The sequence below is a fragment of the Mus caroli genome, unplaced genomic scaffold (genome assembly GCF_978045245.1).
Source record: "Mus caroli unplaced genomic scaffold, Mus_caroli_1 scaffold_19, whole genome shotgun sequence".
In the NCBI taxonomy this organism is placed as follows: Eukaryota; Metazoa; Chordata; class Mammalia; order Rodentia; family Muridae; genus Mus; species Mus caroli.
In genome coordinates, this window is record NW_028227274.1 from 35,232,096 (window position 1) to 35,256,494 (window position 24,399).

At 44.3% G+C, this 24,399-nt stretch overlaps 1 protein-coding gene across 1 annotated transcript in view; it reads right to left on the minus strand.

Annotated features, from left to right (window-relative positions):
• Diaph1 (diaphanous related formin 1) overlaps positions 1 to 24,399 on the minus strand; it is a 95,378-nt gene that overhangs the window by 3,470 nt on the left and 67,509 nt on the right. Inside the window, exons 19-27 of the mRNA XM_085833574.1 lie at positions 13,556 to 13,654; positions 9,740 to 9,834; positions 9,478 to 9,579; positions 9,016 to 9,255; positions 8,776 to 8,905; positions 7,543 to 7,668; positions 6,627 to 6,790; positions 6,387 to 6,522; positions 4,462 to 4,548 (exon numbers count right to left, since the gene is read on the minus strand). Of these exons, the coding sequence (XP_085689700.1) occupies positions 4,462 to 4,548; positions 6,387 to 6,522; positions 6,627 to 6,790; positions 7,543 to 7,668; positions 8,776 to 8,905; positions 9,016 to 9,255; positions 9,478 to 9,579; positions 9,740 to 9,834; positions 13,556 to 13,654 (1,179 nt within the window). The remainder of the gene's footprint in view (positions 1 to 4,461; positions 4,549 to 6,386; positions 6,523 to 6,626; positions 6,791 to 7,542; positions 7,669 to 8,775; positions 8,906 to 9,015; positions 9,256 to 9,477; positions 9,580 to 9,739; positions 9,835 to 13,555; positions 13,655 to 24,399) is intronic.

The following is a 24,399-nucleotide window of genomic DNA, read 5'->3' on the forward strand; positions in this document are numbered from 1 at the left end:
GCCTCTGCCTCCAGAGTGCTGGGATTAAAGGTGTGTGCCACCATGCTCGGCTCACACACATACATTTTAAATAAAAACAAGTTAATGCCAGTACCCGAAACAAAAAATAAAAAGTTTAATGCCAGGGACCGTTGGAGAGGAGAATCAAGTTCCTGCTACTTACCAGAGAAGGAAAGGGTTACCTTTATTTGAACATCTCAGTTTGTACAAGTACTGAAACACCCTTAGATACTCCATTAGGATGTGCACAACTTTTATGTGGACATTAAAAAGTAACTGCTAATGGATATGGAGTCTTTTTTGGAGATGAAAAAAATATTCTAAAATAAAACAACGGTGACAGTTGAACAATTTTGCACAATCCCAAACTGTGTATCTAAGAATGGTGACAGAAAAAACAATAGCAAAAGCTTGGGGTAGCAGCGCACACTGTTAAGTCTCAGCATTTGGGAGTCTGAAGCAGGCTCTTTGAGTTTCAGGCCAGCCTCGTTTACATGGAGACTTCCAGAACAGCAAGAGCTACAAAGTGAAATCATCTCAAAAAACAAAAACAACGACCAAAGAAAAAAACAAAACAAAACAAAACAAAAAACAAACAAAAAACGAAACCAAACCAAAAAAAACCCCACAACGAATCTTCCTGGGACCTAGAAAGGGCTGGAGTGAAGAAAGCAGTGACTAAGCCTCAAAGAACCAAGCCCAGCACTCCCTAATGACTCCACTGTGAGCAGGAGGAGTCCAGAGTGGATTGCTTTGGGCTAGCAAAAAGCTTTAGGTAGGCGGAAGCCAAACCAGGTAAGAGAGTCCAAGCCTTCTCCAGGGCGAGCAGTGTCAGCATCGAGTATGACCCAGAGCTCCTGTTTCCACACAAGCAGAGGCTGCCCCCAGGGAGCACACAATCCAACCACAGATACCAATTTAGAGGTCTCTTCCTCATCCTCATCCTCCTCTTCCCAAGGGCACAAAGGGTTATCTACCAAGAGGAGAGAGAACAGAGAAAATCCTGCTGACAGTATATGGGTGTATCTAGAAGCAGATCACCGGTAGAGGTGTGTGTGTGTGTGTGTGTAAGGTAGCTACACCAAGTTAGACGTTGAACTGTGGAAACAAACCATTGCTGCAGGATCTGATGTAAGAGGAGATGTGTGGGCTTTTCCTGCTTTCCTTTCCCATCTCTCCTCATATGTGTTCCCTTTCTACTCTTTTCTAAAGCACAGAAAATGGCGGCAGTCTTATACATGTGCACATGTGCATATCTGTCTAACTCGAGTGAATGAACTGAAGCAACTGCTGACTCAAAACTCAACAGCTGCCTCGGAGCAACACAGAAGTTAAGAGTTCCAGGGCGGCAAGTCATAAGATGCTGCTTCCTCTAAGACTCCCTGCTCTACCTGATGCAGCAGTGTTTCAGGATATCTCTACTTACAGACTTCTGATTTATTACATGTGTCCTAAGACCCAGGGGAATACAGCAGACAGAGAAAGCAGCACAACTGCCCCTTTAATCCTTGAAAGTAGGTACACTAGGAATGGACACGAAATCAAAAATGAGAAAGCCTTTGCTCTAAACGGATGAAAAGAACCGAGGGAAGCCCAGCATCCCAGTTTCTGATCTATCTCCATAGTCATCTTTCATAATCAGGAAACTGACTTCCTCCCTCTGTAAGACTATGAGTACTTACAGTGGCCACAGAACCTAGTCAGTGTTTGACTGTGTAGGATCTGGAACAATTACTAACTAGGAGAATGGACCCTCATATCTGGGTGTGAGAACTGGTCAAAGCTGAAATCCGAGAAGATAGGTGAGCACGAGAAACATGTAAGTAAACCCCGCTGAGTAACACTAAGAGCTCAGCTCAGTTAGAAAAAGGTAATGGTTCAAGAAAAAAAAAAAAAAGTCTTGAGACACAAGCTATGAACAACCACTAAAGAGGAAGTGTTCTTGTTAATAAGCTTCCTCAGGGAAGAGGAAACTGGGACAGATGGGACAGCCATTATCATCCTAAATAACTCATCCATGTCTCAAACTACCCTAATTATACCTCCTGTCCTATTTTTACGGAATTGGGGAGAGTAGTGATAAAGGACTCCTCTTTTCAGACAAGGGGGTTCATCAGACCTCCCTGGTACAGTTCACCACCTCCAGAACACTGGTTATAATGTCCTAGGCCAGAGTTTTCTGGCCTGGATAGAGGGGCATTTCCCCATCTAATTTCCCATCTAATAATGCAGGCTTAACGGAAAGAGTCCTGGATTTGGATTCACAAAATCAGGACACAGTTTTGGCTTAATCACTGTCCTGGACAAGACCTTAGGTGTGGGGTCTTAACTCCTCCTACCTATGAGCAGAGTGGATACTAACCAATATTAGGGCCTTTAGGTTTATCAAGGTCCTAACACAGACCTCAATTAGCAATAAGGAGCTTATAAGGAAGCTGGGAGCCAGCTGAAGGAAGACTCCAGAGAGATAGATATCTTTCTCGACTTTCATTCTAGTATGTAAGTGGCCTACATGCAGTGCAGGCTTGGAGATAAAGCTGAATCATTAAAACCACAAGCTGACTCAATCACAGCTGGAAATGGGAGCTCTAATACAGTCACATGGATTCTTCCCCTTGACACTCAGGCCATTGTTCTTCCACACCCTGCAGACTGTAGCAATTTACATGTTACTTTTAATGAACAGCCCTAACAGTAAAGTTCCTCTTCCAACTCCTCAATGGATCTTTGTATCGGGTCACTCCTTCATGTCTCCAGAGACTAGAAGACTTAATATGTTCCTGGAGAGCCTAGGGGAAAAGCTAGTGTCTGAATAGAGACAGCTGCCTCTGGGAAGGGAAAGAATGTGAGGCAGATAAGCCTGCCAGTGCCTCTGCTTTTCTGGCTCTCAGCACTTGGTCATGAGCAGCGGTTCTCAACCTATGGGTCTTGACCCATTTGGAGGTCACATACCAGACATCCTGCATATCAGATATTTACATTATAACTCATAACAGTTGCAAAATTACAGTCATGAAGTAGTAACAAAAATAATTTTATGGTTGGGAATCAGCACAACATGAGGAACTATATTAAAGTGTCGCAGCATTAGGAGTGGTGAGAACCACTCCTCATGAAAACAGTCAGACAGAGCCAGACAAAGAGTGGAACAGCTGGGTCCGGCATCCCTGGAGGGCACTTTCGACCCCTGGAGCCTTTGTACTTTGAAAATTAGGGCCCTCGAAATTGCAGCCTTTCTCTTCTAAGAAAAGAGCCTAAGTCCTTGGCATGCTACTCTGATGCCTTGGGTTATATCTGAGGCTACATTACTTTAGATGAGGTGAAACCCAAGTGTAAAAGCTCTCCAGAGTAACTGGAAAAGTCTTAATGAGAGTCTCCCAGTTATTTGTTGAGCCTAGCAAACCAGATCAGAAAAATGAGAATATAAACTGAGGCTGACTTAAACTATGCAATCCTTGTTTTCAACATTTGTTAACTTCAGTATTTTCTAAAAGTCCCCTACCATTGTCTTTCTAACTGGGAGACAGTGCTCTGACTAATTCATATTCTCTACTGAAAAGGTAGCGCTGATAAAACCCTCTTTTCTCTACCACCAAGCCTGGTTTTTCCTAGGATAGCAGCAGAGACAGGGGCAGCCCCAGCAGCCTGCACAGGAAGCATCTGGGTCTCCACTCCAATCCCGCAGGAAGAGGCTTAACAGGGAATTCCCCTCCAGTGTCTGAAGCAGACCAGGCTTAGTCAAGGTCAGGGAAGACAGCACAATGAGATGCATGGTACTTTTGCTAGGTAGGAAACAGTGCTGTGAGAACCTTTACAAAAACTAAGAACCAAAGGAGTTCCCTTAGCTGTGCTTGCCATACAAAGGCCTATCTGTAAAACTGATACCCACTTCTCCTCCCTTTTGACACACTGCACTCAGAAATTGCCATGTAATGGACGAGCTGTTACCAGGGATTTCTGTTTGTTTAAGAAAGGGCTTGGGGCACATCCAGGGGAGCTCTCGGAAGGAAATCTTCCTGAGTATTTGGAGTATAAGCAGAAAGAGGCAGCCAGATATTACAGGAGAATCACAGCAAACCTTTGGGCCAGGAAACTGAGTATAAACAGGCTTGTATAATCTGCACCTTTGGCTAGGGTTCCAGAGACTCTACTGTATCCAGCCCATCTTCTCTCTGCAGCAGTTTCCAAGTGAAGCTCCTATCTAATGTCTACCAAGCCTCTGCCAGGCTGCACCTGTCATAATGCTGCTGCTGTTGTAGCTGTTATTCTCTGATACAAAGAAGCCATGACGTCTAGGCCTCCAAAGGGTCCTAGTGAGGACTTTCTAATGTGAGAGAGAGGCCTAGACAATGCAGTGTACGGAAATGGGAAATTCCTAAACTTGGAGCATCCCTTTATTCTTCAGCCCCGCAACCCCTGCCCCCCAATACCCAACTAATTGGGGTTCATTTGTTTACTTACCCTGCCGGGGCCCTCTCTTCCGTCGGAATGCTGCCCCTGACTGCAGAGCTTCTAGAAGACTGTCCATCACACCTGTCTCATCCCCCTCTGTGATGAACAAAGACAGAGAAGTCAATTTTTCAGCCAGACCAGCATAGCAAATGTCAAAGTGCACAAGAAATGCATGGCTGCTGTGTGGCCTTCCCCATCCCCTGCACACTGCCTGAGAGCTCGTAAGAGACAAGAAACGGTCAACCTTTCAAGCCTCAGACCCATGTTAACTTTACTTTGTCAGTTTAAAACTGCCTGAAGACTCCCTGCTATTAATGCAAAACCTGAGGTGTTTGTTACAATGTCATCCTACCTGCACTAACCAGGACCAGCACACAGACTCCTAACACTAACTCCAAGATCTGAGTAAGCAGAGACCATGGTATAAACCAAAAGGCAGCTATGCCAGGCAAAGCGACTGTAATCCTAGTACTTGGGAGGTAGAAACAGGAAGATATGAAGTTTGAAGCTAGCCTGGGCTAAGTAAGAAGAATTGAGCGTTTGGGGGTGGGGGTGGGGGACACAACTATTATAACTGTTAACAATCTCAGTGTTTTACTCCAGTCTGCATCAATGACTGTGGGCTTGGGCTTCAGGAGGGTTAAAGGAAGAGAGCCCACTGGTCAAGACTGAATTTCATGTTACTACTGCTTCCAGTGATTGCATCTTCCTGAACATAGTTCTGCATGTGACAGCTGAAAACAGCCAGGTTGGAATGCAAAGAGTTAATGTAGAATCCCAGTTCTAGCCAGGCTCAGTTTCCATGGCAACAGCTCAGGATAGTGAAATCTGAAACTGAAATCCCAAGGAGCTGGTTGGCTACTAGCTGAAGACTAGGGTTCATTACTGCCAGCGCCATCTGCTGTCTGAATATCACCAGTGCAGCTGACCTACATTCAATTTTATTTGCTTGACCCAGGCACTTAAGACTAGGGTAAGGTGCACTACGCCACCTGCTGGCTGGGTTATAGCCCTTATCCCAAATGTCATTTGGACTCTACCTTGCTCCCATTACATCTTACACAATATAGGACGGGTAAAGAAAGCCCTGGAGGCCCAGGGAGACAGGGAGGGAAATGATGAGTACTTGGTATAAATTTTAACAGTTTTATGGGAACAAAGTTGGTGGCTTAAATACAAGTAAGATAAAGGCAAGAAACTACTCTCAAGGCCTCTGGGAGCAAACCATGTTAGTCTTCCTTACTGTTTCCGCTCAGCAAACTTTTAAGACTTGACAGATTCAAGAACTCCTCACTTTCAGAGGCTTATGGGCCTTACAGATCAGCTCAGGGCCATGGGCAACATACGCTTCATTTACTGTATTTCCGCTGCCCAAAGGAGTAGTGGGGGGCAGGGACTCCTCAGCAGGAAAGAAGCAGAGACAGGAAACAGAGGGCCAGTAATTGAGACCATATGCTCCAACAAAGACATGCTTCTGCTGGAGAAAGAGTGGCCAGCTTTTCACCCCCTTCTAGAAGCTCAACCCATTTATGATCTCAAGTGTGCATTCAACATTCTATGAAGTAATAGGAATGGTGTATTGGTGAAATAAGGGGGAAAGGAGAGCTACTACAAGATGGGAGGAGTCAGGGAAACATTTTGGAAACCCAAAAATATTTAGCAGCAGGAATGAAAACAGGTCAGGGAATGTTCTTGGTTTTTGTTTTGACAGGCAGAAGTGAAGTGTAAAATGTGGCAGCAATTCTCAGATCACAAGGGTGATAAGACACAATCCAGGAACCAGCAAAGGAGAGGAAAGGAAACCACGGTAAAATCCAGCACCCAGAGTTTGGAGGCAGAGGCTGCCAAAAGCCATTTGTCACAAGCTCCTTTTAGCCCTGAGAACCCAGAGAGCGCGAGCCTTCCCTCCGGTGCGAACCCTTCCCACGGCTCACCTGCGTTCATGTCGATGAGCTGCTCGCGCTTCTGCTGCTTCTCCAGTCGCTCTTTTTCTGCCTTCTCCTTGGCTAATTTTGCTCTCCGCATCTTTTCTTCTGTTTCCCGGCGCTTCTGGTTTTCCTTGACTGCTTGCTGGAGAAGGGGAGGGGAAACCAGAGGGGGACATGTGAAACCACGTAAACCTACCAGGGATCATTAGGAACCCCACGAAAAATTAGCAGTTTCCTCTTGCTCACCAAAAACATATTCCTAAAGTTGTGCAGATCCATAAAGAATTCTTCTACAGACAACTTCTTAGGGTCAAAGACGAAGTAGTCACCTAGCTCCTTATAGAGGGTCTCCATGTTGGAGTGCATCATCCGTAGCTTGTTATACTGTTCCTGTGCATCCTTCACAAAGCTGTGCAGCCAGGGAGTAAAGGACCAAGACCAAGAAGCAGGCCCATGCTGGGGTGGTGATGGCACACACCTTTAAGTCCCAGCAGAAGCAGGTAGATCTCTGAATGCTCAGGGCAGACAGAGCTACACAGAGAAATCCTGTCTTGAAAACCCAACCAACCAACGAAACAAACAAACAACAAAAACCAAAAAGAAACAGACCCAGGTCAACAAAAACTAAAGAAACAGGCCCAGGTCAGAGAACCATTCAAGGTGTGGAATGGACTACACAGGGTACACCATATAGTCCTGTTCATGACACAGAACAGAAGCACCCTAAGTATCGGTAAGAAGATAGTGGCAAACCATAAGCTATGGTTTACCCATACAATAGAAGTTACATAGATTACTATAGAAACAAGGCTGAGACATCATGAGAAAATGTTATGCAGTGCAGTTTTGGTGTAAAATAAACAATGAGGTATATATAAATCAGGAAATGGCGGTGGTTATCTCTGTGGAAAGGGGTCTCTGTGACAGCAATGGGGAGCAGAGTAGGGACTCGGGCTGGTAGCGTAGGTAGCTGTGTGTATAACAGGAACAGGACAGAAGAGACACTTGGAGGCTGCAGTTTATCTGCAAGGGTTACTTCTGTAATAAGCTTAAAAACTATGTATTTAGTGAAATAAAAAAAAAAATTAGAGGTAAAAACTGAATGCTGCTGTGATCTCTCTCTCTCATTCCCCGGAAGACCCAAGTCCTCCAAGAAAGGATATGGTCATCTTCTCAACAAACTTGTCCTTCTCGTCTGTGGCAGCTGGGAAATTCTGAACATCGCGCTCCACGTCCGCAATCTGCTTCTTCATCTGATCTAAGCTCTTCTGCAAGTTCTCAGCAGAAACTGGGAGCGGGACAGAAGAGCGCACTGAGCAGCTCAGTCTCTGAGCCTCCCCCTCAGCCGCCCTGCTTAGGCTCCTCCCTGTCTTCTCTAGGTGTGCTCCTCGAGTCTGTGAACACTCCTGACTCATGCTGCTTCTGGTCCTCGCAGTGAAAGCATGGGTACTTGCTAACTGAACTTGCAGTCTTCACCCACTGTACAACAGTAACAGAAGCAGAACTCATTTAATTTGGAAAAACCCATGGGATCCCTGAGATCTTGGTCTCATTTATTTCAGGTTAACAGGGTTTCAGAAGGAGACATAGGTAGGTACACAGAAGCTGGGTAGAGCTCTGTCCTACTCTAACCTTGTGTTTTGTGTAGTTTCAGGTAGTGAGGCCACTGCTGACAAAAGCTAAGAATTTAGACCAGGACCAGGGAGGAAAAGACCAAGACCAAGAAACAGACCCAGGTATTGGTGGTGTACACCTCTGATCCCAGCACCTGGGAGGCAGGGGCAGGGGGCAGGGGGCAGGGGGCAGGGGGCAGGGGGCAGGGGGCAGGGGGCAGGGGGCAGGGGGCAGGGGGCAGGGGGCAGGGGGCAGGGGGCAGGGGGCAGGGGGCAGGGGGCAGGGGGCAGGGGGCAGGGGGCAGGGGGCAGGGGGCAGGGGGCAGGGGGCAGGGGGCAGGGGGCAGAGGGCAGAGGGCAGAGGGCAGAGGGCAGAGGGCAGAGGGCAGAGGGCAGAGGGCAGAGGGCAGAGACAGAGACAGAGACAAAGGCAGAGAGGCAGGTAGATCTCTGAGTGTTGGAAGCCAGACTGGTCAACAAAGTGAACTCCAGGACAGCCAGAGCCACATAGAGAAACCCTGTCTTGAATGCAGTGTCTTATTTTTTTCCCCATGTAGAGACTCTTAGGCTCAGGACCATCTTCTTTTTTAGAAAAAAAATTCAAATTATATTTATTTGTACTTGTGTGTGGATGTGTGGGTGTATACAACTTGTGAGAGTTGGTTCTCTCCTTCCACTATGTTGGCCCCAGGGACTGAAGGGTTGGAAGCGGGCATCTTTACCCACCTCAGCCATCTTGCTGGCCCAGAACCACCTTCTAGCTTTGCCCTACACTGCCTTACCTCTGCTGGCTTTCTCTACATGGGCAAGCTCATCAGGAAACTTGAGGACTTCGGGGTGGTCATTCTCACATAACTCAGCCAAGAAATGCAACAGAGTCATCTTCTGATCTGCAGACTTGGTGTCTCGAAGCTTGTGGGGAAAGGGGCAACCATTAGTCTGGACTTGCCTCAAACCACCTTAGACCAATACTGGGCTCAAGTGGCCTTCCCTCTGTCCTCCTGTCTAGCCCCATGGTTCACCTTACAAAGGAAGCTGATATTGAAGCCGAAAGCGCCAGCATTCCTGGAGCCCGCGTTCATATAGTTTCCGACCAGCAGTGTGAGCTCCAGGAGGCTGGAGAAGTTCTCACTCTTACGCAGCTCTTCGCATGCGGCGGTGACAGACACGATCTCTGGCTTGATGTTCTCAACTTGCTCACTGAACTGTAGCTTGAAGAGGATAGCGTTGAGGCGAGGCCGAAGACGGGGCACTGTGCCCATCTAGTGAGGAAGAAAAGAAATTCCATTATGGAGCTAATGGAGAGAGAGACATCAAAAAAGGTAACAGGCCAATCCTCGATCTGGGAGATCAGAGCTCCAGAGGGAGGGGGTGGGAACTGATTGGCTAAAAGATTCAAAACAGGTTAAGAGGCAAGGAGCAAGTGACCAGACAGGTCTCCAGAGGGAAGAGACAAGGGAGTGACTGTTCCAGGCCTTACTCACCACCACACCAAACTGCTCTGACTCAGCCAGATCGTCATACTCCTCCTTCAGTTCAGAGAGCATCTTTAACTGCTCTGGCTCTGGCATCTGTTTAATGAGGTTCTGGAAGAGAGTAAATGCTGTGTGTTGGGGGAAAGCCTGAGCATCATCATGACTGGCTCTTGATCCCACACTCTGCCCAGTGACAATGAAGAAGCGTGGGGGTGGGGCAGCTTTTGAGGTGGGGGCACTCCTCAGTCTGCAGAACCTCCAGGTAACTTACCTGGATCATAGACTCTGTGAGAACAGCCTCATTCACCTCCAGGATAACGTTCTTAATCTCTTGATAGGGCATGCGGAATGAACCCAAAAAGATTGCTGCCAGAGAATGAGATACAAAGATAGGTTCTTCTCATCTGCCTCCCCTGAGACCATCCTGACAGCCCATTCTGCCCAGCTAGTTGAAATCCGAGCCAAATCCGAGCCCGAGTTCAGAGCTGGAACTACTGTCAGCCATTTCCACACACAAACTACACCGTGTCACACAGCACGAATGAGCTCAGCACAGTCAACAAACAGCATGACTGTTCTCACAGGAATATTAGAACCACTCACCTGGGGTAGATCCCCTCTCCCACAAAGCTGCCATTTCCTTGAGCTGCTCATTCTTTTCATCCGTGCTCTCCAATACCCTACCCCACCCCCACTAGAACTGAGGACAAAACCCAGGGCTTTGTGTTTGTGAGGCAATCCCCAACCAGACCTGCTCATTCTTAAAATGGCCAAGTTCCATTTCTAAGAAACACACCCTTGTCCTTCCAATTCCCTCATGTTCTAATCTGACTCTTCAATATTATCAAGAATCCTCTGTTAGGGCTGGAGAGATGGCTCAGTGGTTAAAAGTATTGGCTACGCTTGTGGAAGGCCTGGGTTAGTTCCCAGCATCCATGTGGCAGCTCACAATTGCCCACAAGCATCTGTAACACCAGTTCCCTGTAGATTCAGCGGAGTCTCAGGCCTCCTCGGGCTCTAACCACATATACATGCAGGTAAAACACAAATACATAAAATTGAATCTTCTATAAAAACAGCTCTCTCTCAGTCATCCCTTCACCATCCACCCTGGCTTCGTTCGCTATTTGACTCTGTGCAGCCCTGGCTGTCTTGGAACTTGCTTTGTCCAGGCTGGCCGCAAACCCAGAGATCTGCTTCCTGAGTGTTCATTACCATGACTAGCTCTTAAGGTGACCCCAATATCCTTCTCCTTCAGCATATGCAGTCAAGAGTTATCTTAAGAGCCTTTTTTGACCCAATGTTCCCTTTCCTTTCCAGCATTCTGAGAACACAGATACCTATTTTTCACTATTAGAACGTTCACCTATCCTGTGCTCACAAAGGCAGCGTCAGTGAGTGCGTGCTATAAAAGGTTCTATCCTGCCATCTGTGACTCAAGTCTACTGGCCACTGTCCTGGGTGACAGTGCCTTGCTCAGCACGTTGGTTTCCACCTTGCAGAGCAATCAGCACTCCAGTGTCACTGTCCTTCATCTCCCCAACCACCAAGTCCCAGGATTCTATCTGTCTATCCTGTGCCTTGCTTTTCGTCCTCATCACCTTAGCCTTAGGTCCTAATCATCTCTCACTGGTTTAAAACATTAAGACGGCTCATCTTCCTACCGATTCTTCTCCTACTCAAGAAACTAAGCCTGATAATCATGTACCAAAGCAGCCTTCCAAAGATGATACAAGGCTGTAATGGTCACTTTCCTGACTAAACTCTCCACAGTAACATCCAGAGCTGTAGCAATCTGCAGTGTCCAGACTGGATGGAGTCATCGATGCAAATGGGCTCCCCCCTCCTGAAGAGAGGTAGTCCCCTTCCCTTCACTTAGCTCCTTCTCAACAGGTAGGTCTTCACACCTGTTTTAACAGCATCTTCTTGAGAACACTCCTGGTGTTGCCCTTCAACACTCCTCATGCGGCATGCGTGTGTAGAAGTTTATTACTGCCAGTGCTGGCCGAGGTATTCTAGAGCAGCCTTATGGCCGCAGCTATCTTCAGCTACTGTTTGGTTTTCCTTTCTGCTCTCTCCCGACACCTAGGTCAGGAGAACAGGAGCGTCTGAGTTGGCTTTGTAGTCTCAGGATGAACACAGACACCTAGTCTGCCTCCTAGTCTGCCCTACCCTAAACAATCTAATTCTATGCTCTCCTCATCCCGCTCTGGGGAACTGAAACAGGGCTTGGATGTGCTAGGCTACTGCTCTGTTGCAAAATGACCTCCAACCCCCGACTCCTTAGCTTTTTTCCTTTCATTTTACACAGACTGAACCTAGATTTATAAAGGAAAAGTGAGAACTTTCAGGAGTGGGAGCGGTCATGAGGGAGAAAGAATGACCCCGATTCCTTTCCTACTTTAGCATCTTTCCACTGGGAAACAGAATGGACTGGATGATAGTCAGTCTTTCTTCTACCATTTTCTAAAATAACAATTACTCGTGTTATGTTCCTAGACACACTCTTAGGAACAGAGATTAACATTACTTTAGTCTCTCTAAGAGATTTCTAACTACCAATACCTATGAATATTAATCAAAGTTATATGGTCAAGGATAATAAAAACCATGCTTGCTTCTGACTACAACTGGACAGTACAGAGATCAGCGTGGTCCTGTGCAAGGGGACACATACAACTTATTTTTTAGTGTGAAACTGTTAACCCTAAAGCTGAATCTAAATAAAAATGTATTCTGTATTCAATCTAACCTCCACCCCCACCCCACCACCTAAGACAGGGTCTCACTATGTAGCTCTGGTTCCCTTGGACTCACTATACACCAGGCTGCCCTCAAACGCACAGAGATCCACCTGTCTCTGCTTCCCAAATGCTGGGATTAAATTATGTACCATCATGCCTGGGTTAAATAAAAATTTAAAGCAAGGAGGGGGGATAGAGAGAGAGAGGGAGGGAGAGAGGGAGAGAGGGAGAGAGGGAGAGAGGAAGAGAGAGAGAGAGAGAGAGAGAGAGAGAATAATGTTAAGCCTTACTGTCTTCCTGTCTCACTCTGACTGTACCTATGGGTATGTGTACTTGCTTGGGTGACTTTGGCCAAATCATAAATAACATTTGAACTTTAGTTTTCTCATGTGAAAAAAATGAAAATGGTAACTGTAAGATTATGAAGGAGCTTATGTATGTACTTTTTCATTTATTAACATGACGAGTACATATCTAATAGAGCCTGTCACATGCCAGACTCTCAAATATTTGTTGACCAAATAATTAATATCTATATTTCTCGGTATAAAGGAGATGCAGCCATAGTCGAAAGGAACAAGAAGAAAGAAACCATAGATCCTGACCACAAAACAGACAGAAACTATGTCATCTTTGAAGCACTCTAATATATGAGCTGCTACTGTGAGCATATGAAGTCTCTCCAACCTGAGAATTTTCCACTAATCAGAGTTCTCAGTCAGGTGGCAAGCCAGAACAGAAGAAATATGGCACCAAATGCTTATTCTGTGGATTGCTGATTCGACAAGTACAAGATTCACCTCCCTCGAAGTAATTGTAGTTTTAACTGAAGCCACAACAGCAGCTCATTTCTTACTAGAAAGCTTGTGCCCCAAGACTGAGGCTGGAACCCTGTGCTAGACTTCCTGCTGACACAGGAGAAGTAGAACTTTCAAAGAAGTCTGCCAGGCATGGTGGTGCCCAACCCCAGCAAGAGGACGACCAGTTCAAGGGCAGCTAAGCTCCATAGCAAAGTCACATCTCAACACCCACCACTCCCACCCCTCAGTAAAATAAAACAAATCAGGGAACTCCAAGGTTAAAATCTGAGACCACCTCGTCTTAGCGCTAAACTAGACACACCCCAACCTCTTCCCCTGCTTCCTCAACATCAACCGGAACTTGCTACCCTGCTGTGCTACTGAAGTAGTCAAGCAGATACTACAGCCTCACCATGCACTGCCCCGCACAGAGCAGGAATTTAACAGGAGGAGTTTCACACAAGGGACCTTAGACTCAGGGACACAAGTCCCTATAGGAACAGCTGCACAGTGCTAGCCACTGGGGTCACGAGAATAACTCACAGAGATTCTGGGCTGTCTTTGAATCCAGCACTTTCAGCTCTTTTACTTTCTTCTTTTGAACAGATTTCTTTTCTTCTCCACCTTCTTGATCCTTCTTGGCTAGGGAGGGGAATTAGAAAACCATGGTTAGGGATAAAGCCACCTCGCACATTACTGAATCACAGCTGTCCTGGCAGAATGACCATCCCATCCTCTGTTTTAACTGTACTCCTTCAAAGCTAATCTCATTAGCCACTCTTCGATAAGTAAATGCTCCAACAGGAACATCTCCTTTTCATTTCTTCAATGGTCAGTAATGCGTTTCCTCCTTAAACAGAATCTACCTACAGGGAGCAGCTAACTCTCTGTGAAGAACCAAAGTAAATATTTTAGGTATTGTAAGCTAATATGGTCTGTCTTAATTTTTAAAAATTGTTTATTTTTACTGTATGTGTACCAGCATTTTGCCTACCATGTGTGTGCACTGCCTGGAGGCTAGAAAATAGTGTCAGATCCTCTGGAGCTGGAGTTACAGACAGTTGTGAGCTGCCACGTGGGAACTGGGAATCCATCCCAGGTCACCTTGAAGAACGGTTAACTGCTGACTCATCTCTCCAGTTACCCACCGCATCTCAATTTTTCAGTTCCACTACTGTAGCATGAATATAGCTCTATGCCAGTATATAAATAAAAGGCATGGCTGTGTTCCAATAACACTTCATTCAAAACCACTCTGTGATTGATGTAGCTTTCTAACCCCTATGCTAAGAGCCTCTTACAGTTAGTTACCCTTTCGTGCCCACTAAAAAGCTTCATTATCTTTCAAAGTTCACCTTGAACATGGCTCTCCCTATAAAAATATTTTTAATTTCTCTAACTCCTATGATCTCTTAGTCACTGATGAATCTGAACAAAAAGAGGTGCAATAAGCTCCTTCCTGCCAAGGTCCTCTTCACGACTAAAGCAGTACATCCACCCCCCTCCCACTAAGTCTTCCCCAGAAAGTGTACATACTCTTTGCTTTGATAAAAACCATTTTCACGGGGCCTGGAGAGATGGTTCAGCAGTTAAGAGCACTGACTGCTCTTCCAGAGGTCCTGAGTTCAATTCCCAGCAACCACATGGTGGCTCACAACCATCTGCAATGGGATCGGATGCCCTCCTCTGGTGTGTCTAAAGACAGCTACAGTGTACTCATATAAAATAAACAAATAATTAAAAACAAACAAACAAACCATTTTCACTCTATTTGTAATCTGTACCTTATTTGATATTTTCTCAACGTTTCTTAATATCTGTGTGTCATGCTGATTTTTAAAAGTCTATGTTCCTTTAAGCATGGAGACTTTCTCATCTCATTTCAAAATCTCATCTTGATTCTGAGCTTCAAGGATATAGGCAAACTATTTCTTCAACAGCTAATTATAGCAAAATTTACTAAAAATGACCAGCTTTGAAGGAACCTGAACAGAGAGCACAGAAAAGGAAAAAGGAACCACACTGGGTAGACATAACTGTTATCGACACTGTAGCAAAGAGACTGTAGTGGGTAGATATAAATGCATAATGTAAAGTGGTATCAGCTTTTAGCCATATAAAAATAGCTCTGAAAGCCAAGAGACTAACAAAATCAATTGCTTCTAAGTAGAGGAATGGGATATCTGAGCTCAAGAGTGGGAGAATGCCTTTGAATACAACCCCCCTTTTTGATCATTTTTGAGACAAGATTTCACTAAATAACCCTGCTGACCCAGAACTCTTACTCTGTAGATCAGACTGGTCTCAAACTTTCGACAATCCTCCTGCCTCTGTCTTCTAAATAGTGTGATTATAAGCATATACAGTAACATAAGCCATTTTTATACCATTTGATAGTTAGACCACATATAAAATATTATATATGGTAAAAATAATAAAATCAAAACAAAAGGCACACAAAAAGTCACCCTTGGGCTGGGTAGGGAGGTCACTAGCAGAGCACAATGCTCAGTACTACAAGGAAAGATGCCATTCATACCTTTGGCCTAGCAGTTCCAATTTAAGAAATAAAAATGCTAAACGTATGAAGACTCATTACTTCAGCAACAACTTACTGGGAGCTTAACTTGTGACAAGTTGTGTTAGGCAATGGAAATAAGACAAACTAACAAAACTAAGACAAGAATGTGTCTTCATTCTAAGTAAAGTGAAACAGACTAAGTCTGCCAATAAATGAGATATTATGTTAGATGACAATATGTGTTGTGAAAATCAAGCAGGGACGAACTCAGTTTGCCAGGGAGACTGATGAAACCTTGGGTGAGTGGCTGGAGAGTGGCTTACTGAAAGATGACATTCGAAGAAGGACCATTAGAAGTTATGGGAATGAGCCTATGTAGCTAACCTCGGTTGTCAACCTGCCTACATCCGAAATCAACAAAAATCCAAGCAAGCTGGGCATGTCTGTGAGGGATTTTCTTTTCTTTTTCCTTTTTCCCCATCCCCTTTTTGTCTTTTGAGACAGTCTTGGCTGTCCTAGAACTTACTCTGTAAACCAAAGTGGCCTCAAACTCAGAGATCCACTTGCCTCTGCCTCCTGAGTGCCGGGATTAAAGGCATATACCACCATGCCCATATTAAAAATGGTTTACATTTTTATATTTCTAATCTTTTATGTGTAGGGATCTATGTAATTTGATATATGTGCCATGTAAGTGCTACAAAGTCAGCCAATTACAGTAGTATAAAGCTAAAATAGTGACTCTGGGAACACGTCAAGTGACTAAAGCAATGGAAGAACTTCCTAAGTATATGTGACATATGAGGAGAGTCTAATTCAAACTGATTAGCTTTTCCTTAAGTACTGGATGCTGCTGGCTAGTTTTATGTCAACTCGACACAAGCTAGAGTCATTTCAGAAAAGGAACCTCAATGAGAAAATGCTCCCACTAGATGGTCAAGCCTGTGGTGCAGTCTCTGATTGATGATTGGTGTGATAGAGCTCAGCTCACTACCCTTGGGCTGATGGTCCTGAGTGCTATGAGAAAGCAGGCTGAGCAGTGTTCTTTCATAGCTGCCCCTCAGTGATGGACTTATAAGCTGGAAGATAAAGTAAGCCCTTTCCTTCTCAAGCTACTTTTGGTCATGGTGTTTCATCAAGTCAGTAGAAATTCTAACTATGACAGATGATAAATAATTCAGGGTAACACATCTACTCAGTTCTGCTGGTAAAATTGAAGATAGCCACCCACAATGACTATTTGAATAGATTGCTGTGATCCAACAAAACTTTATTAATAAGTTAGGCTGGTACAATTGCTGATTCCTAATCTAATCCACAGTGCTGGAACAACTAGCTCTCCACTTCAACAATTAAAGGAAAAGAAGCCATATATTTGAGAGAGATCAAGGCAGGTACACTCGAGAGTTGAAAGAGAAGGGTAATGATGTAATTATATTATAATCTCAAAAAAAGTTATTTTAAGAACTTTCTAATAATACCAAGAAACTAAGATGGTATACAAGAGCCTGGGGCTGGTGAGATGGCTCTGCAGGTAACGGCACTGGATGGAACCCACATAGTGAAAGGAAAGAATCCATTCTCATAGGCTCTTCTCTGGTTTCCTCACATGTGCCATGATACAGGTGCACTTCATCACACATAATCAATGTTTAAAACAAAAGGCAGTTTGGTCTAGTCCCATACTATTAAAAAAAATTCAATATCATGAAAACAATCAAATACATTATCTAAAAATGCTGGTGTAATGTTCAGAAAATCACCATGAACACATGAACAGTTGCTAAGAAAAGGAGATCTGATTGGGGACGTGAACTCCATACTGCTTTAAGACAAACCTACAGCTCGGTGGGGAAGGAATGACCTACTCTCTACCCAAAGAAAGGACTATAGTGTGGCTTTCCTCAGTAAGCGGGGAATTCAAAAGGATTCATCTTTAGTGAGAATGTGAACCTAGAAATGTAAAGCAGGGGCACACAAGGCACAAGTTCTGACACAGCTCAACCCTGACTGCCTTAAGGTGGTCCCCCTCATCCTAGAGAACAAACAATGTTAACACCATTTGGAGTTGCTACAGTTTTCTATGTATAATAGCTGATGGCATGCCAAAACATGGACACTTAACCAAATTCAAAGGGAAAACATCCAGTTAACAAATACAATATGACCCTGATAATGGAGCAAGGATTTACAGTCATAATATACATCATTCCTGGTGGAGGCTCTGCCTGTGCTGGCTGGGTTTTGTCACCTTGACACAAACTTCAGAGAAAATGCCTTTACTAGACCCCTGCAGGCAAGTCTGCAGAGCACGTGCTTGATTAACAACTGATGTGCCTGGCTCACTGGGCGGTACCACCTCTGGGTAGGTGGCCTTATGCTGTACAAGAAGACAGGCTGAGCAAGCTACGAATGGCAAGCCAGTACGCAGAGCCTCTCTATGGTCTCTGCTTCAGGTCCTGCTTCCAGTTTCCTGCCCTGAGTACCTGTCCTGAATCCCCTTCATAAAGGACTGTAGAATAAAATAAACCCTTTCCTCCCCAAGGTACAGTAAACTAAACTAAACACACACCTATCTTCCCACCATTTTGGGGTTGGGATATGAGAACTCAACCCCTAAATGGGAGTTCAAGGCCAGGAAGAGCTACAAATTTGAGATTTTTTCCTTAAAATAAATAAAAATTTAAACATAAACAAAACCAAACTATGGTAATATATTTGAGAAAATTGGGGTGGCGGGGACAAGCCCTCAGAAGGAAACATGAAGTAAATAGTCAACACCAGGTTCTAGTGTTGTGCTGGTTTGTTTCGGTCATCAGGGAGGAGGAAGCCTTAACTGAGGCATCGTCTCATCCGATTGCCTGCAGCAAAGTCTGTGGGGGCATTTCCTTAAGTACTGATGTTAGAGGGCCCAGCCACTGTGGGTGTAACCACAGGCGTGGTCCTGGGTGGTACAAGAACGCAGGCTGAGCAAGCTAGAGAGAGCAGTCAAAAACAGCACTCCTCCGCGGTCTCCTTCAGTTCCTGCCTTGGTCCCTGCGCAGGCTTCCCCTTCATGCTAGACTGGAAGGTGTAAGATGAAGTAAACCCTTTCCTCCTCAAGTTGGTTTTGGTCAATGCTTTATGTTGGTATCAGAAAGTAACTAGAGGAGAAACTGGCCATGCTGTTTTTAAGAAGGGAGTGGAAGGACTTTGGAGCTATAGGCTAGAAAATCCATTGAGTATTGAGAGAAATGCAGACTATGGAGACCTGACTTATAAAGTTTTGAGGGAAGTTTGCAAGTTCCTCAAGACTCTACAGGGGTCATTCCAGTGCTATTTTATATCAAGAATCTGTGAGGTTTGGTTTTCTGGGGGCTGAAGAATCAGCCGAGATTAACAAGAAACAAGCACCACAGAGTTTTACAATTGGTGCTGGTCAGTCAGGACTGAAAAAATCATCTGTGATTAAGAGACCAGAATAACTGAGGTGAAATCCAGGAAGTTATTTCCTTAGGGCCAGCACACAGAAGCTGTGGTCCAGAGGTGACCAATGCTGCATCTCAAACTAGCAGCTGAGCTTGGCAAGTGAAGAGGCTCCTAAAGGGGACTGGAAAGTAGCTGAGGCTCAGCACCAAGAGAAGCCAGGGGAGCTCACTGGGGAAGATGCAGCCTCGGCTGTAGTAGAGATCCAGTATTTGAGATACAGGACTGTGGGGTAACACCACCAAGGCCAGCAGCAGGTATGGACTGGAGCCAGCATGAGCCTATGAGACAAGCTATGTGTGCTATGGATGGCAGAGCTGGAGAGATGAGCCCTTTCTTTCTTTCTTTTCTTTTCTTTTTTTTTTTTTTTTTTGCTTTTCGAGACAGGGTTTCTCTGTGTAGCCCTGGCTGTCCAGAACTCACGCTGTAGACCAGGCTGGCCTCGAACTCAGAAACCCACCTGCCTCTGCCTCCCGAGTGCGAGATGAGCCTTTTCAAAGCCAGAAGATCATGAGTGAGTCCCAGGTATCAGATACTGAGCTATTCACACTGTTCAATTTTGGTTTTGCTTCGATATGACTATAACAGACCCCTCATTCATCCCCTTTAAAATAAGCATATAAATTTCTTTATTTTATAGGAACCCATAGTTAAAAAAACTTTGGACTTCTAAAGATAACGTAGATTTTTAAATAGCTAGAATTTTTATACAACTGTGGGACTTTTAAAAGTTGGACTGTGCACTATGTATTAATGTGCCATCTTGGGAATAAACAAGAAAGGAAAGGTTATAGTTGAATAGTGATGCGTTTGTGCGTCAAATTGAGAAGGGGTTATTGTTAGTAATCCTTCTAGGCTAAGCCCAACAAGTTACCTGGCAACAGTCAGGTATGCCTGACTCACTATAAAAGGGGCTGTTTCTAGATGAGTTATGGCAACAATTTTTTATTAAAAAAAAAAAAAAAAGAGGGCCAAGGATATGTTTGTGGAAGTGAGGTATGAGGTGGTGGTGGGGTTCCACTGCGGGCCCATGCTGAGGCATCCCTTCCCCCTGAGGTAACAGCTATACAATGGATACAGTATGGAATAGAGTTTATTTAGGGAATGGGTTGAAGGGGGAGTAGAGAAGTGGGGAGAGAAAAGAGAGAGAAGAGAGGAGAGGCTGGCCAGGAGAAGGAGAAGGAAGAGAAGGGGCAGAGAGTAAAAGAGTAAGAGGATAAGAGAGTGAGGAGGGGTTCACATGGAATTCCAGCCATACTGGATCGCATGCTAGGTCTATCCACCCAAATACTGGCGAATTGGCAAGCTCCCCCCACTGGTTGGTGTAAATGTCCCTTGGTCCAAAGGGAGAGCTGTTGAGCTCCTAGCCACCCTGTGGTGTCCTTGAGGATGGAGGTATTCACAGTTCATGACTGGCTGTCTCACTGACTCTTTGTTCTAGGACCTCTACCTTGGGTGAGCTCTTTCTCTCTCCTCCCTCTCTAGGCTTCTCTGCTGAAAAAAAAATCCTAGGCTGGTCCTAGGTAAACTGTTCTCCTGCTGTTGCTCAGGGTACTGGCATTTTAATTAATACATGACATTTAGATTACAATTTATTCTTCCCAGATTTCCAACTACACTGGCAGCTAAGCTTGACAGCTAGAAAACAGACCTCTAGCTCCTTACCCCAAGGTAATCCACAATCGTATTAGCTCAATAGTCGATTTGTTAACTAGCTAAGACTGCCAGCTCTCTTATCAACGTCAGACAGGTTTGCCTTGCACACAGGCTTCCTGATAAAGGATACACAAGTTCCTATGTAAGCTTTCACGGATGTAACCTTCTCTTACTTCCTTATCTAAACTCAGTTTCTAGTAACTAAATGCTTCAGATTTCTTTTCCTTGCCACACCACTGTCCTAACATTAACCAACAGAGTTCTTAAAAACTAGCCTAACCCTAATAAAACATTCCACTATATGATCCACTTTTATAATTACAAGTTCAGTTTTCTTTAGCTGTCCTTTAACTATATAGACTTAAAGTGTTGCACCTGTAAATCTACACTATCAGCTATCACACTCAAATATCAGTTTCCTTTGGTTGTCTTTTAACTATGAATTTAAGGTATTTCTCATGCTAAATCTATATGATCAACTATCATATTCACAAGGTTAAGGTTTTGAGTTTCCTTTGTCTTTCAAATGTAAACTTTAAAATGTTTCTCATTATGCTCTTCAGTCTCCTAGACAAAAGAAAACAGTCTGTCTTGTTCCTTCCACTCCACTTTGTCTTCCTAAGCTCACCTTAAAAAATGTTCATGTTGTTAACAAATTTATCTCTTTTGTAAACTTATAAGCTGCAGGAAACCCACTCAGATCTACCGTTCATGGACCAAATAGACTCCATCCAGGTAAGTACACCTGTCAATTAATAGCCTAAGTTCCCACTTGCTATCTATTCCAGAGGGTGGGATTTCTCTCCTGGGCCCCGAGATCGGGACTCCCCTCAGCTCCCTGCCCCCAACCATCAAGACCTAAGGGTTTCAAATATACACCTAAGAAAAAAAATCTTTTCTCCCAAATGTACTTAACTTTATTCTCTACCTCTAGTGTGTGTGTGTGTGTGTGTGTGTGTGTGTGTGTGTGTGTGTGTGTATTTCAGTATCCTGACAAGTCCAGGCATTTACTCAAATCTACATCCAGGACAGCTCCAGAAAAGCAAGCTACAGATGCTCCAACCTGCTCTCACAGACACAGACGCTTCTACTGGATCTGTGCCACAGACCCTGGACAGCAAGAAAGCAGCTAACTCTCCTAAGACTGGACCAATTCCCTATCCCCACTTTCTTAGGTTTCCCAGAGACATATAGTTTCAAAGTTATCAGGAAGTAGCTAACGATCATGATTACCTTATTTCTGCTTCACCATCACCTCTTTCTACTTTTTCCTTTTTTTAAATTAAACAAAAATGGAGGAATGTTAGCATTCCTTCTAGGCTTTGCCTCACAATTACCTGGCAACAGAAAGGTGTGTCTGACTCACTAAAAAGGGGTTTGGCCCCTCCTTGATCTTTTACTCTCTGCCCCTTCTCTCCCTCTCCTCATCCCCCTCCCCACTCCACATGTTCCTGGCCCACCTCTCCTCCTTCTTCTTCTCCTCCTCCTCCCCTCCTCTCCTCTCTCTCAACCTTACTCTGTCTCAACTCCCTCCTCAACTCCCCTTCCCATGCCCTAAGTAAACTCTATTCCATACTATATCTGTTATCTGGCTGGTACCTCAGAGGGAAGGGATGCCTCAGCATGGGTACGCAGAGGCACTCCCCAACCCCTGCACCATATCTCGCTTCTACAAACATATCCTTGCCCCTCTTTTTTCTTTCTTTCTTTCTTCTTTCTTTCTTTCTTTCTTTCTTTTTATAAAACACAACAGGGGTCAATTGTGCTGGTTAATTTCTGTCAACTTGACACAAATCTAGAGTTATTTTGGAAAAAGGGACCTTGAAAGGTTAGCTCCATGACAGTGTCTGCAGGCAAGTTTGTGGGAGCATTTTCATGATTGATGTGGGAGGGCCCAGTGGACAGTGACACCAGTGGGCTGTGGTCCTGGATGGTAGAGCAAGCTGAGTAAGCCATGGACAGGAGCCGTAAGCTACATCCTTCCATGTATGTTGTCTTTGCTTCAGCCCTTGTCTTGCCCTTCCTTCCTGATGGACTAAATTATGAAATGATGGAATGAACTCTTTCCTCCCCAAGTTGCTTTTGGTCATGGTATTTATCATAGTAACAGAAGGCAAGTAGGAAAAATTCCATCTCAAAAAATGGCAAAATTTATCATCTTTATTAGACAGAGTATAGTAAATGTTCATGTTGTCTCAGCTATCCACTAAAGGGTAGCAAAAAATTAAAGAGAAATAAAAATAATTAAAATTGAAAATAATCCATAAGAAGGCAAGAATGAAAAAAAGGACATGAAACAGGAAGGTCAGAAAATAAACAGTGATATGGAACATACCAACTCCCAAAGATGAAAACTTACCAAACATACAAAGTACGCACTTCTTAAAACAGACACATGTTAACAACAAGAATACATACCAAGGGTAATAAAACAGCTGCAGAAGATATGCAAATTACAAGAAACACGAGGCAAAAGGAAAGCTGCTGCAGCTACACTACAGACAGAAACGGCTCTCTAACTGCTGTGAACAGACTCAATCTATAGTGATACAGGACGCAGTCATAAGGAAGACAGAATAATTCTAAATCAAATGTATTAAACAATTTATTTAAAATATAAAAAAGAACTGTTTACTGCGCTAAGAGGCAGTGGGACCTCAGAGAATGGAGTATAAAAATGAGACTAACGTCTCATGCACTGGCCCACTTTATTCCGAGCATCAGGCAATTTATACTCTGAGGGTTAGGAAGAATCACATGAGTAAGTCCAGCAGGACAATCAGATGATTTAAAGACAGTGGAAGAATTAGCATCCTTTCAATAGTAACTACCAAAACAAGCAAACATTTGAAAATGTGGGCATGCCTGCAATCTGTGCACTCCAATGAGTAAGGAAAAAAGATTGTGAGACCAAGGCTAGACTAGGCTTTAAAACAAACAGTCTTAGTTAGGGTTACTGTGATGAGACACTAGGACCAAAAGCAGATTGGGGAGAAAAAGGCTTATTTCACTCACATTTCCATATTAACAGTTCGTTATCAAAAGCAGTGAGGACAGGGACTCAAGCAGGGCAGGAACCTGGAGTCGGGAGCTGATGCAGAGGCCAGAGGGTTGCTTCTCACTGGCTTGCTCCCCGTGGGTTGCTTAGCATTCTTTTTTTTTTTTTTTTTAAAGATTTATTTTATTAATATATGTAAGTACACTGTAGCTGTCTTCAGACACTCCAGAAGAGGGAGTCAGATCTTGTTGCGGATGGTTGTGAGCCACCATGTGGTTGCTGGGATTTGAACTCTGGACCTTTGGAAGAGCAGTCGGGTGCTCTTACCCACTGAGCCATCTCACCAGCCCAGCATTCTTTCTTATAGAAGTCAGGACCACAGCCCAGGGGTGGCCCTACCCACAATAGACTGGGCCCTAACTGATCACTAATTAAGAAAATGCCTTATAGCCAGATATTATGGTGGCATTTTCTCAGTTGAGGCTCCCTCCTCTTAGAGACCATAGATTGTATCAGGTTGACATAAAACTAGCCAATATACAAATAAACCAAAAAACAGCAAAATAGGAACATATTTAATAAACCTGATCCAAGTGATATAATACATCAAAAGTAACAAAATACATATTCTGTGTATATAGCATATAGCACAAAATTTGCCATGTGGTAGGTGAATATCAAGCCTGAACAAATTTCAAAGGATAGCAATCATAGCAATCATTCTAAGTATGTTGCCTGACCACACAA